The 14,370-nt window shown below is 48.0% G+C and overlaps 1 protein-coding gene across 1 annotated transcript in view; it reads left to right on the forward strand.

Moving 5' to 3' along the window:
* Positions 1-288: 288 nt before the first annotated feature.
* Fgf2 (fibroblast growth factor 2) overlaps positions 289-14,370 on the forward strand; it is a 50,626-nt gene continuing 36,544 nt past the window's right edge. The window contains exon 1 of the mRNA XM_051157077.1: positions 289-678. Within this exon, the coding sequence (XP_051013034.1) occupies positions 504-678 (175 nt within the window). The 5' untranslated portion in view covers positions 289-503. The remainder of the gene's footprint in view (positions 679-14,370) is intronic.

The following is a 14,370-nucleotide window of genomic DNA, read 5'->3' on the forward strand; positions in this document are numbered from 1 at the left end:
CCTTGTCCTTTCACAGTTTGTGCTCTACAGGGACTGGAGATTTCCAAAGCCTGACTCGATCCGTCCCGAGTTTAGACCCTTTGCTGCTTTGGGGTGGAGGGCGCCTCGGTGCTCTAAAAGGCAGGCTTGGAGAAAGCACGCGAGAACGTTGCACTTAAAACTTTGGGAGCTGCGTCACGGCAGTCGCCTGGAGAAGGCTCCTCCGAGCCGGACAGAGTCCTTGCAGCTTACAGGCACCGGGCGTGGGGAGGAGGCGGCGCGCGGGGCGGGGGCGCGCGGGGCTGGGGTGCAGGCAGGGACGCGGCCCCGGGCCGCTGTAGCAGCACACAGGGGTTCTCCCGGCTTCAGGCAGAGTACCCGCTGCACTGGACTGCGAACGCGGCGGGACGCAGACCGGGAGGCTGGCAGCCCGCGGGCGCGCCGCGCTGGGGGGCCGAGGCCGGGGTCGGGGCCGGGGAGCCCCGAGAGCTGCCACAGCCGGGTCCCGGGGCCGCGGACGGGCCATGGCAGCCAGCGGCATCACTTCGCTTCCCGCTCTGCCGGAGGACGGGGGCGCAGCCTTCCCACCAGGCCACTTCAAGGACCCCAAGCGGCTCTACTGCAAGAACGGCGGCTTCTTCCTGCGCATCCACCCCGACGGCCGCGTGGATGGCGTCCGCGAGAAAAGCGACCCACACGGTGAGTCGCCACTTCCCACCCGTGCGCATGGTCTAGACCACCCTGCTCCCTCGCCCTCACGGATGTGGGGACACTGAGCTACAGAGCCTTTCAGCCCCTTGGCACCGTGGACCCAAGGCATAGGAAGCAGCTTTATTCCTGTGTCCTCAAGATAGGGTCCCCGCCCTGCACCTCTTCCCGTAATTCAAGGTAGGCTGGCTCCTCAGTCTCTGGTCCCTCACTGGCTACCTGTTGCAACCTAGGTCCTAGGATGCTTGAGGCGAGGGGGTCCGCTGTTCTTGGGTTTGGTGGTAGGCGTGTCTCAAGCAGGGCTCTGGAACTCCTGGACATCCTGCAGTCATCCGTGGAAAGCGAGGCAGGACGAAATGCTTTTCAACTGAGCCCTGCCCTTCCATTAGGACTTGGTGACCCTTACTCTCTCAGCTATCTTACTCTCTCTACCCACCCAGCGTCTCCAGGTTATGGCAAAGAGGAAAGCTCAGGGAGCCAAAACAGACAAGAGACTCGCAAACCAACCTTTGACTTAGTGATTCCCTGCAGACCTTGTGTCTGTGTGAAGTGCAGATCCCTTGACAGCACTGAAGTGGCGGGGCTGGGGTGGGGTGGGGGGAGGGTCACTACCTTGCAGTGGATTGAGGGTGAAATAAGAATTACAGCTTCAATTTATGTTATAAAAATATACTTGGTCATGGATATAGAAACAATACTGTCCTATATCAGCAGTCTCGACTTTAAGCGCTCCCAGGCATCAATCACCACAGTGTTTGATGTCACAGATTGGACCCAGTCAGGGATGACACACCTGCGTTTCTGAGTTTGTATTCTCCTCAGTGCTCGTCCAGGCAACACACTTGGAGAGCCACAGGCTAGAAAAGGCCCAAGTGGGTTAGTTTGGGTCTTGAAGCGTTGGAGGTGAGAGGTGACTTGTGTGTGGTTTAAAACATCTGCGTTCATCTTTAAGGGCTCAGGTGGGGGCCCGAATTTCTATGTATTTATTTATTTTGCGTGAGAGAAGAGAGGCCTAGGGCCTGTGTGCTGGGGTCCTGAGGTCCTCCACCCAGGAGCTCTATCTTTAAGATGCCCAGCCCTGTGAATGTGACACACACGTTCAGATTTTCTGAGTATATTTAAAGCTTAATAGGACATTTAACTGACATAAAATATAAACACTGTACATATTAATGAGGTACGGTGAATTTCAACACACTGTATGATGTTCAAATGGGTTTAAAAATACCTCATCAGCCGGGCGTGGTGGTGCACGCCTTTAATCCCAGCACTCGGGAGGCAGAGGCAGGCGGATCACTGTGAGTTCGAGGCCAGCCTGGTCTACAAAGTGAGTCCAGGATGGCCAAGGCTACACAGAGAAACCCTGTCTCAAAAAAAAAAAAAAAAAAACAAAACTTACCTCATCATTTACATTTTTTACAGTAAAACTTTACCCACATGCTTTCTTCTTCTTTTAAAACCTGGCACAACGTTTTCTGTCCTCACTGCTGCTATCGCTGCTGTCTCCTCACAACAAAACATCTTGCTGCTGCCTCTTGCTTCTTGAGTAGGGAGCACTAAGGGATTGTGTGTCTATTATCTGTTTCGGGCCTGCTGTAATTTGGAAAGTCTTGTCAATTGAAAAGACGCAAAGAATTTATGTGAGCCAGGACTGCTTCTCTACCGCAGAGCAAAAGTTAAAGGATGTGTCTTTGTCTCTGAGGTTCATCCGCTGCCGGCTCAGCTGCTAGGACGAGCTGATGTTATCCCAGGTGGTCTTGATTGTTTTCTGAAGCACAAGCTGTTTGAAAGCCTGTTCCATGCCTAAGGGCAGAGAAGTATCTTCCACTCTGGGCTCTGCTCTGTGGGGCTTTACCTGATGCTCCTGGGTTTGTTGTTGTTGGTTGGTTGGTTGGTTTGGTTTGATTTGGTTTGGTTTTTTGAGACAGGGTCTCCCTTGTAGTCCTGGCTGTCCTGGACTCACTTTGTAGAACAGGCTGGCCTTGATTTCACAGAGATCCACCTGCCTCTACCTCTCCAAGTGCTGGGATTACAGGCACGGGCCAACACTTTCGGTGTGATGCTCTTGTTTTTTAATGCTGCATTATTTGCAGAATTACTTTTCTTTGAAACTATTTGCTTTATAAATAAGTCAGAGGTGAGTGAGGATAATTCTGAGTTACATAACATACTGCCACCCTGTAAAAAGCACTGTGCATTCTCCTCAAATGTCGAGTGGGTTTTTGCTTTTTGTACCCTTCTTTTTCTTTTCTGTCTTTCTGTCTTTCTTTCTTTCTTTTTTGGTTTGGTTGAATTAGAGCCTCATTATGTAGCCCAGGCTGGTTTTGAACTTAAGACTTTCCTGCCTCAGCCTCCTGCCTCCTGAGTGCTGGGATTATAGGTCATGTGTCACTATGCACAACTGAGTTTGTAATTTTTCTTAAACTTTATTTTATTTTGCTTGTGAGTTTTTGCCTGCATGTGTGTCTGTGCGCCACCTGCTTGCAGTGCCTGCAGAGGTCAGAAGAGGGCATTGGATTTCCTGGAGCTGGAATTAAGATTATTGTGGGCCACATCATGTGGGTGCTGGGATCCGAACCCAGGTCCTCTTCACGAGGAGCAAATGCTCTTAACTACTGAGCTTTCCAGTTCTGCAGTCAGTGATCCTCAAGTGGAGTAGTTTGGCAACTCTTAGAGACGTTTGTGGACATCATAATCTGAAAGGGCACTTCCAGTATTTAGTGGGGGTACTTCTGGTGTTTAATACGTGGCATTCCTGGGTATTTGGTGGGGGACCTTCCTCTGTGTTTATAGAAGGAGCATTCCTGGGGGAAACATGTGTATTTAATGTGGGGCGCTCCTGGGTAATTAGAATTTTAGCTGTTTATTGGTAGGTACTCCTGGGTGTTTAGAGAGGGGTACTCCTGAGCATGTAATGGGGGACAGTCCTGGGTATTTAGTGGGGAGCACTTCTGGGTCTTCGGTGAGTAGGGGCCCAAAGTGTTAAACATCCCGCTTTACTCAGGACGGACACCCAAGTAAAGCAGTCTAGAACTAATGTCCAGGATCTCCCTAACTTTATCAGTAGCAAAGACAGGTGCTTAACAGTCAAGAGTAGAGTCCCTCATCCAGATGTGTGCGACAACTAACTCCTCTAGAGGACTTTTTTCCTGACAAGAGTACCTACCTAGCCACCTTTGTATAGTCTCACATAGACATAACCTTATGTACATATGTTTTCCTAGCATATGGAAGGCGCACTGACAGTTGGGCAGGTCAGGCTGAGGCTGAAGGGAAGGATGCAGGCAAGAGTGAGTGTGGACAAATGCCAGAATCCCCTCACCGCACACTTCCCAAGACAGAGATAAAAGCAGCTGGCTTCCCACTGCAATAGTGGGATTCCCGACTCTTCTCAGTCCTCAGCGTGTCCAAGGGATGTATTGCTTTCTGCTTAGATCTCTTCCAAGGTACAGAAAGCTCTGACAGGTGGACGTACCTCCATGGGGCCTGTGCCGGCTGCGCCTGATGTCAGCTTGACAGAAGCTGCAGCCAGCAGTGAAGGAGGAGCCCATCTAAGAAAACACCTCCATAAGATCAGGCTGTGGGCCAGTGGTTCCCAACCTTCCTGCTGCTGCGACCCTTTAATACAGTTCCTCGTGTTGTGCTGACCGCCATTTTTGATGCTACTTCGTAGCTGTACTTTTGCTATTGTTGTGAGTCCTAATGTAAATGTTTTTGGAGGTAGAGGTTTGCCAAAGGGGTCACAACCCACAGGTTGAAAACCATGGCTTTAGGCAGACCCCCATAAGGCATTTTCTTAATTAGTGATTGATGAGGGAGGGCCCAGCCCATTGTGGGTGCTACCATCCTGGGTTCTATATGGAAACAGTCTGAGGAAGACCTAAGGAGCAAGGCAGTAAGCAGCACCCCTCCGTGGCCTCTGCATCAGTTCCTGCCTCCGGGCTCCCAGCCAGCTTAGGTTTCTGCCTTGGCTTCGCACTGTGGACTGTGATCCAGGGTTTGCAAGCCAAATACAAACCCTTTTCCTCCCCGAGGCGCTTTTGGCCGTGGTGTTTCCTCACAGCAACAGGCCCCTGACTAAGACAGTGGCTGAGTGAAGCTGCGAGTGCCCTGCAGGGCTGGGAAATGCGCTCTGGAGACTGTGCTCTACACTGTGGGTGCTAGCTAGGTGTGGAGTGCAGTTCAGCTACGGAAGAATGAGCAAGATGTGACCCAGGTGTGAACTGTCCTGGGCGACCAGAGGTGAGAACGAACAGAGGTGTTCACGGTTCTCAGTGGTGCTCTATCCTGGCTGCCCCTCAAGATCTTTTTCACTGGGGGGGGGGGGATGTTTTCTCGACCTTTTCATTTAGAGGCCTGGAAGATCTTTATTTGATGTAGGGTCTATGATAAAGCCAAGGCGCTACAAGTGGTTACAGTCTGCTTTTACACGTGTGCTGTGCACACATCTTCCTTTTGGCATCCCTGATCTTGACCTCGGCAAGCCTCTTCTGACATCCTGGGGATAAATTACATTAAGCATCCGCTTCCAGGAGAGAGAACATTTTTATCCCAAACAGCACGTATGGCATGTGGGGGAGTGTGAGACATGGGCCGCTTGTGGACATGCTAGCAGTAAATCTATTCCAGATGCTCTTACTTAGAGGGAATGAAGGTATTTAGAAATGCTGGCCCTAACCTGGGCTTCTCCCGACCACTCATTGGTCACAATTCTCTGCTTCCCAGGCATGGGAGCCTGAAATTCGCAGAGGCTGGTGGCCATCCCACACCCACAAGGAGGGGGGATGACAGCGAGGTCAGCCTGCGTCCCCCACTATTTGCCACTCTACGCATTCCACACAAGGCCAACAATAAAAACATGGATTGTGAAGTTCACAGATCTCATTTTTTGTGGAAGCTCAGAGAAGCAGCCAGTTGCCTGAGTTTCCCTACTGATTCACTTTCCTGACCTAGCTTCTTGCCCACCTGGCCGCTGGCCTGCGAGGCCTGCCTCTGCGGCCTCCTCACTCTCTCTCATTCAGCAGTCATGGTACCCCCCCACCCCACCCCACCCCACTGCCATGCCTGTGGCCAAGCTTCCTCAGTTCCTGGGCACTGAGGGCCAGATGCTTTGATGGCTCTGTGAGCCCACTCTTGCTGTTCTGTGAGAATTCTGGGCCAAGCAGCCTTAGCTTTTCCACTGCCCTGTGTAAATGCATCCATTCATTTACTGATTCTAGATGCTTTGGCTCTCCCGTCCTTTGGTCACTTCTGGCAAGTGATTCCTGCCAATTTGCCTTAATAAGCATGGTGTTTACTGTAATGCTGCTGGTGTGCAGTAAACAAGTGAGGTCAGACTCCCGGAGCCTATTAATCCTGGACATCATGCAATGAAATGACAATTCATGAGTCACAGAGATTACCACACCTTAGGAGTCTTTAAAGATGAGCCTGATGCCAAGTGACATCAGCCTAGAGGAGGCAACATCCCCTTCTGATGTGCCCTGAGGGCTTTTGTTGGGTTCGTAAAACACCCATTATGTAACCAGACTTTTGACAACAGGACAATCTGAGTATTCTCTGACTTATGCTATGTCATGACATAGACAGACATCATTTTAAAGTTCAATTTGAAAATAGAATCTTGTAGATGCAGTAAACAAGCTGGAAGCAAACTTTGTGCATCACAGGGAAGGTTCTCCGCGAGCTGGCAGAGGCATGCAGCGTCCCTTGCTCCAGAACATCGCTGTCCTCTCACAGGAGACACTGGCAGTGGATGGTAACTGCTGCACATGCCGGAGTCCTCTGTCTCTTCCCAATTCCTGACCTTGTTGATTTTTCCAATACTTCCCATACCTTTGGCTCTGAAGTGCACATCTGTAAGGAAGGTCGCCCGTGACCTTAACTCATGAGCATATTCTGCCCAAACAAGTCTTTTGTGTTGGAATTTTTGTTTGTTTGCTTGTTTGTTTTGAGTTTTCTGTATTTATGCTGTGTGCATGCGTGTTTATGTGCGCATGCCTCTGTGTGTGTGTGTGTGTGTGTCTGTATCTGTGTCTCTTTTTCTTACTTTTTTAGCAAAATAATTATGCAGAGTGCAACAGGCTTGGTAGTTAGGCTGTCTACTCAGGGTTTGCCTGTCAAATATACTTGTTTATTTACACTAAGCTTCCTTACAATACGGTGATCTCCTGTAAACAGACACCACACCAAGGGGGGTACTGTTGGCTAGTTAGGCAGAAAAGGCTGCAGGTTTCCACTGGGGAATCTTCTCCCGAGGCACCCAGAAGTCCTTCAGCTGCGGTAGTGCAGGAAGGTGGCCCTGCTGGAGGTCCCAGAAGGCCTCTGAGAGCTTGGGGCGCAGGGCCAGTGCTGACCTGTGGGCACATGTGAAAGGTAAGCCAGAGTCACCCAGTGGCCAGTTCTCAAGGTCCCCTTGCCCGTGGGTATCGTCAGCTCAGGGGCTTGAAATGTTATGTCTCAGGAGCACAGCAGTGTGTTATTCCAGCAGGCATTAGCTTTGGGGTAGTGAGGCACACAGGTTAGGGCTGGTCCATTAGCACATCAAAGCCTGTCTTGAGCTGGGCTTTTTTTTTTTTTTTTTTTTGGAGCTGCTTTGTGGCAGGCTCCTATCTTTAAAGCACCATGGTGCCCGCCTTTAATCTCAGCACTCAGGGAGGCAGAGGCAGGTGGATTGCTGTGAGTTCGAGGGCAGCCTGGTCTACAAAGGGAGTCTAGGACAACCAAGGCTACACAGAGAAACGCTGTCTTGAAATAAATAAATAAAAATAAATAATAAAGCACCATATTATTCCAAGTCACACACACAAAACAAAACCAAATAACCTGGTTTTGAGGGTTTGTTTGTAACAAATTAGAAATAATTCTTATACCTACAGAACTCTAATTAAGAATTCAACAGTAAAATTCACTGTGATTTGGGGTGTTTCCTTTGTTTTGAGACAAAGTTTCTCTAGCTGTCCTGGACTTGCTTTGTAGACCAGGCTGGCCTGGAACTCACAGAGATCCCTCTGCCTCTGCCTCGCTTGTTGGGATTAAAGGCGTGCGTCACCATGCCTGGTTAGGTATTTCTTTCTTATACCTAGTGTCAGGTGAACACTTAATTATCTATATATCAAAGGTCTTCTTAGTAACATGACAGGGGCCCTCTGCTCTGTGCTGTGTGTGCTTCTGGAACGTAGGAGAGGTTGCAAGCAGGCTGTGAGTTCCCTCTTGAGCCACAGACTGTGGCTCTTAGGAGCCAGGCTGGGCTGCCCTTAGCCCCTGGAAGACATGTTTAGTCAGAAGCAATGGGGCAACAGCAAGCCCCAAGTATTCAGTGTTTAGTGCCTATCTCATCCTAGCTGACCTCCGCTTCTCTCCCTACACACGGTGACTTATCCGGTGTCACCCTGCTGCTAGCCCACTCATTTGTAGGAACCCGGAATGTGTTTGTGCCTTTTCAAAGGGTTACCGATCTTAAATTAACTCCCATCTTGGGTTATCTGGTGGAATTCCTCAGTACAAATGTCCAGATTTTTCAAGACACCGTGGAGAATGACAATATGAAGGAAAACAGGTAAAAAGTAAGGGCTACATCCCAGGTGTAATTAAAAAGAATGATCTTGATTTAATTCATAATTAATTTGATATTAGCTTATAATAGAAGTTTATGATTAAGAATTCAAATTACTGCTCCCCCACCAAGAGGTGGTTTGTTTTAAGAGACATGTATTCAGAGAAGAAATGACCTGGCTGGCTTCTGTGAGTTTACTGTTCACCCTACCCTCACCCCACTCCCACCCCCCACCTCCCCAGAAGGTGCCGGGACTCATGGGAGGTGGCCTGACATCTCTGTGAGATGAATTAACTCAGTATGCCCTGTGTTGGGCAATGGTAGAGCATTGCCAGGGACATCTGCTCCGCTGAGGGCCACAGTCCCTGGTGTAGATCCAGGTACTTGCTTAGATGTCATTCAATGTAATTGTATTTGGAAAATTTAGGGAATCTTGGAGGCTGATTCTTTTTAAGGAAAATCAATGGAAAGATGAGTCATTTCTCAGGAAAAATGAACCTTACAGCTTTTACTAGCCATTCTGATTTCTTTAAAAGAACTTACATTTTTTTTTTATTTAGATTTGAAAAAATTACATTCACATGTGTCTGTCTGGAGTGTGTGCATGCGAGAGTGCATGTGTGTGTCCGTGTGTGTGTCCGTGTGTGTGTGTCCGTGTGTGTGTGTGTGTGTGTGTGTGTGTTGCAACTGTATATGCCCATTGAGGCCAGAAGAAGGAGCCAGGTCCCCCGGAGCTGGAGTTACAAATGAGCTGGGGGCTGAGATTTGGCCTCTATAAACGTAGCAAGTGCTCTTAGTCACCCAACTCTCTCACCAGCCCCAGCACCTTGTTCTGTCTGAGACAAGAGCTCAGGCTGGTCTGGAACCCCTGGTGAGCCCCTGTATCAGCCCCCCAAGTGCCGGCATTACTGCTGGGAGCCAGCATGGCCTGCAGCATTTAGGATTTTTTTAGACCATGTGTTGTGGGATTCATTCTCCTCAGGGTTCTGAAAGCTGTTGATGCTTTCTCAGTGATTTAAACCCTGCAGTCCTAGCCTTGCTTTTATTCTACTTGCTTTTCATTTTGCAAACTCCTTTCGAGCTCGTCCTGGGCTAGGATTCTGTGTCAGTCACTGGGAGACTCCCTTCCAGTTCACTCCTGTAGCCTTTCCCAGCTTGCCACTCTTCTATGACATGTGGCATGATTGTCTACCTCCGGCTTCTTGGGAATCCTTCAATTTCATCAGTCTCCATTAAGGGTGCTCCTGTACCCTGCCCAGGTGATTTTCCTGCATGCTCTCTTGTGTCTGGTCTTTTGCTTTCCTGTTTCCTGGCGATCTCTCTCTCTCTCTCTCTCTCTCTCTCTCTCTCTCTCTCTCTCTCTCTCTTTTCTCTGTGTATGTTCTAGAATTTCTTCAGCGGATTATTTTTAGTCTCTTGTGAGTCCCTGCCCTTGTGTTTTCACTGTTCTAAGGATAGGCACCCCACCACCTTCTCAGTATAACATGTCACACCACCCACCTCACAATAGTTCCTTTTCCTACCAAGTTTCCATGTCTACTTAAGTTGCTTTTCTAGAAGCTGGAGACTGCTACCTTTCCTCATTATGGATGTGGGCACATACACACTTGGGTCTGTCTCCCAGTCTTTGGGGTTCCTTTTTGCCCTACTCTTGGTTTCCCCCGCTACTTTCCTGGAGCATTAGACCTGTTGGTGTTCTCAAATACGGCTGTGTTAGTTGCATTTCTGTTGCTAGGTTAAAATATCCAACAAAAGAAACTTAAGGAGAAAAAAGTTATCTTACCTTCAGCATCTTCTGACCCTGTCATCTGTTGTTATCCCCAAGACTGCCACACTTAATGCCTTGATGTCTCCAACATGATAGATGTACATCTCTTGCCACAATCGGTCTCTCCTAATATAAGTTCACCTTTCCAAAGATTTTTTTTCTCCTCAGTTCCCCTCTCTCACCCTCCTCCATCCTTACCTTTCTCTGGGAAAATATAATATAAACTACCTCAACAGTCCTCTGTGACCCTTTCTCCTGCCTTCCCAAGGAGAGCTTACAGAGCCTCTTAGTCTTTGGCTCCTGCCCCACTATAGAGGCAAATATATGTCTTTATCTGATGCTTTATGTGTCTGCGTACTGAACTGGGTCTGTGAGCACATTGAGGTAAGGAGTAGGTCAGATTTTCTTCACGCACGCGCACACACACACACACAAACACACACGCACACTCACACAGACACATACTCACATACTCTCACACACACAACACACACACTCACACATTCACACACACACTCACACAGACACACACACTCTCACACAGACACACACTCACACAGACACACACACTCTCACACACACATATACTCACATACTCACACATACATACACATATACACACACTCACAGTGGTCACTCAAAAATGTTTGTTGTGTTCAACCGTTTGCCCAACAAGCCAGCCAGGGCTTTTCCCCTGCCTTTTGACCTCCTGGCTGTGCCCCTTTCTTAGTTCAGCCAGGCTGACCTTTGTAGCTAGAACTCCTGTCTTCTTTCCCTCCCAGCTCAGGTCCTGTGTATAGCTGGACTTTTGGCTACTTTTGGGGGTTTTTCCTTACCTCCCCACATCACCCCTATCCATTCCAACCACCCAACACTAGGTAGGAGAGAAGGAAGGTTAGAGTGGGTCAGGAGCATCTGTATCTTTAGACTACACACTGCTGATTAGGGGTAAACTTTTGGGGCAAACTTGATCTTTGTCACCAGGATATCTCCAACCAGCAACAGCAGCAGGGAAAGGCAGCCTCTCTTGGAACTCTGGCATCTATACACCGTCTGAAGAGTCCCCAGACTTCCAGACACAAACTATCTGCAGCTGTCAAAATCACGCCCCTGCCAGAGCACGAGGCAAATCATAGTCAGCCACTGTGCACAGCCTGAAGCAGGCCCACATCCCACACCTGGGGTTCAAACAAAAACATTCACATAACACTCCTGTGTCTTAAGGGAGTTTTAAAACACTAAAGTAATCTAGATACTTGCTACTCCCTAAGTCGCTCCACGCTTTCTTGTGTGTTCTGGGAGTCTGAGGTTGAGTTACTTACTTGAAGCTCCCTGTGGCTCAGCTGTTGAATGCAGGGTCAGTGTGAGGTAGGTGTGTGAGGGCTCGCCAAACCAACTTGCCTCCCTCTCTTTCCCTTCCCTCCCTCCATTCTTATTTCATTTCTTTCTAGCCCCTTTCTTTATCTTGCCTTGGTCCTCTTTCCTTCACCCTTTCACCCTTTGCCCTTCACCTTTCTCTCCCTCTCTCCCTCCCTCCCTCCCTCCCTCCCTGTCTCTCTCTCTTCTTTTCCATCTCATTTTTTTTTTTTTTTTAACTTCAATCGAGGCGAGCATTCTGCCACAGAACTGTATCTGAATTGCATGTGAGGTATGTGAGGTGTGAGTTGCCGTGGTAGCCCCGCAGTTGTTCTGAGCAGTACCTTTCTCTTTAGCGCAAGGAAGCACTGCTGGTGCATTGGCTATCTCCTGGTCACTCGCTCCGGTGCAAAGCTTTCTCCCCAGCTCTGGAGGTGATCCTGATGCTCAGCTCCTCTCACAGAGGAAGCCTGCTGATCTCTGTGCTCAGTGCCAGAGGGTTTCACCATAATCTCATTGAGGAATGCAGCCTGGGGCAGGGGTTGGTGGGTGGGGGAGGTGGGGGGAGGTGGGCGGTATGCATACTTGGCTCAGGCTCCTTAATGCCTAAGTCCCTCACCCTCCAAGTGACAAACTGCCTGGCACCATTGTTGGTGCCCTTTGGCTGGGAGGAAATGGCACAGATAGCCTGACTCTGATTTATGAGCTGGTATCCATCATAACAATCTGCAAAACTCTTAGAAGGACAGAGCTGGTGTGACAGAGTGAGTCAGGCTCTTTGTAATGGGGTGTCTGCAGGGGAGGGTGGGGGAGAGAGGGCTGAATAACTGTCTCCTCTGCCTCCTCTCTTTGCTGAATCATTTTACAAACAGGAAACAATCCATTGGTTTTGTAATAGTCATACAAACAGGAACTGGAAGAGCTTGAAAGAGCAGAGCAGTAGCTCCATTTAAAAAGCTTCCTTTCCAAGGAACAGTGATGGACAGTGTGAAGGCAAGCTGGAAAAGTATTTTGATAACGTATTACAATTATTGGAAAACATAAGGCACTTTTGGGGGTATACTACCTGATGAGCAAACTTTGTATTGGAACTCATTCTGTAGACCAGCCTGGCCTCAAGAGCTGCCATGGTGGCTGGCCCCAAACTCAGAGATCTGCCTGCCTCTGCCTCCCAAGTGCTGGGATTAAAGACAGCCACTACCACCATCCAACATATATAGTATCTTCTAAAACAATACTTAGCATGTGGTTTTTTTCTTGTTTATTTTTTCTATTGTATTTTAATGCAGCTTAAAATTTTTCTTAAAGCTATTTCTAGCCTTGGTCTCATTTAAAGGTGGCGCGCGCGCGCGCGCGCGTGTGTGTTGTGTGTGTGTGTGTGCGCGCGCGCGCGCTTGTGTGTGCATGCATAGGATACATGTGGGTGTTGCATGGCATGTACTCACTGGCTAGTGGAGACTCAAGAGGAAAGGCCCCTTTGATTTTGAATATTCCAGTTCTGGGATGCTATGTTCTTGCATTTGGCATGGTTGGTGTTTACTTATTACTTTCAGCTTACTGAAAATAGATGTTGGGAGAGCCTCTGTCTAAGTCATGCTTAATCTTTCACCTTTGACCTCATTTCTTATTTATCTATATCAGTTATTCAAAACCCAAGAATTCAGAATTAGAATATAATTCGAATTCAAGGGTGTTTGGAAAGGCAGCCCTGCTTTGGCTGAGTTTACTAATATGTGAACAACCTACAGAAGTTGCTGGAATTAGAAATAGCTCACAGTAGCGATGCCCTCAGCTGTTAGAGGGCAGGAAGTGAGGCACATATTGATTTTCTGGAGGATGAATATGAAAGCCGTGATGGATTCCAGCCTTGCTCAGATAACGGAACTCCTGCACTGAGTGGCAGACTCCCTCTGCCCTCCAGAGGAGGAAGGGCCACTCTATCTCAGGGCCATAACATTTACAGAGGAATGAATGAGTGAATGAATGAATTAATGAAAAATGTGAAGGAGTTTCATCTCTAAAAATAGAATCATTTAAATCTCAAATACAAACTTATAAGCCAAGGTTCATTCTTCATTTTACAGGTAAGAAAGTTTTTTTTTTTTTTTTTTTTACTTTAGGCGTTTCATTCCATAGTCTCTATCTATACCCACAAGCAATGAATTGTGCATTCTAGAATCTTCCTGTTTAGAATCCAGGCCCACAGGAGAGGTCCATCCACATGGGCAGAAATGTGAGCAGAAGTAGTGGTTTTATGGCAGTGAGATCCAATTTATGGCTTTGCTTAACATGCTGAAAAAAATGCACTCATGTTAAAGCGTATGAAAAATAACAATCAAGGCTTGGAGGCTGGCTGAGAAAAGCTGCTGAAGAAAATCTATCCTGAAAGCCCAAGTGGCCACGCGATGAAGAGACCATGCCATGCATCATGAAAACATCTTCCAGAAGCAACGACAATTTTCTCTGTTGAGGAGAAGTTTGTCCTTTTTTTCTTTTAGGTTATCTGAGTTGTAGAAGTGGATACTGAGGTATACATCCTAGGTCTTTGAAATTTTGACATTTTTCTTTGGATCATAGAAACTGCTGAACTAAATTAAATCTGGTGGCTCTATTTTTTTAAAAAATGGTTTGAAATAGTTCTGAGCCTGTGCTATGCCTAGAGCGAAGGGACACCATGTGTCCTCTGCCCCATTTGGCTCTTGCACTCTCGTTTGCTTAGGAAATAGTTCTGTTTTGGCACTAAATATTTCTTCACTATTGAAAGGTAGTTTTCTGAAGAACTGGCTTTTCTTTGTAAAATAAGATTCATCATTTATTTCTCTGTGTGTCTGTGTGAATGCATGTACATGTGTGTTCAAGTGCATGTACATGTGTGTTCAAGTGCTCCCAGAAGCCAGAAGACACTAGGATCCTCTGGAGCTGGAGTTACAGACATTTGTGAGTTGTCTGATGTGGGTGTTGGGATCTGCACTCTGGTCTTCGTGAAGGAGCTGCAGGTACTCCT

The sequence above is a fragment of the Acomys russatus genome, chromosome 15 (genome assembly GCF_903995435.1).
Source record: "Acomys russatus chromosome 15, mAcoRus1.1, whole genome shotgun sequence".
Lineage (NCBI taxonomy): Eukaryota > Metazoa > Chordata > Mammalia > Rodentia > Muridae > Acomys > Acomys russatus.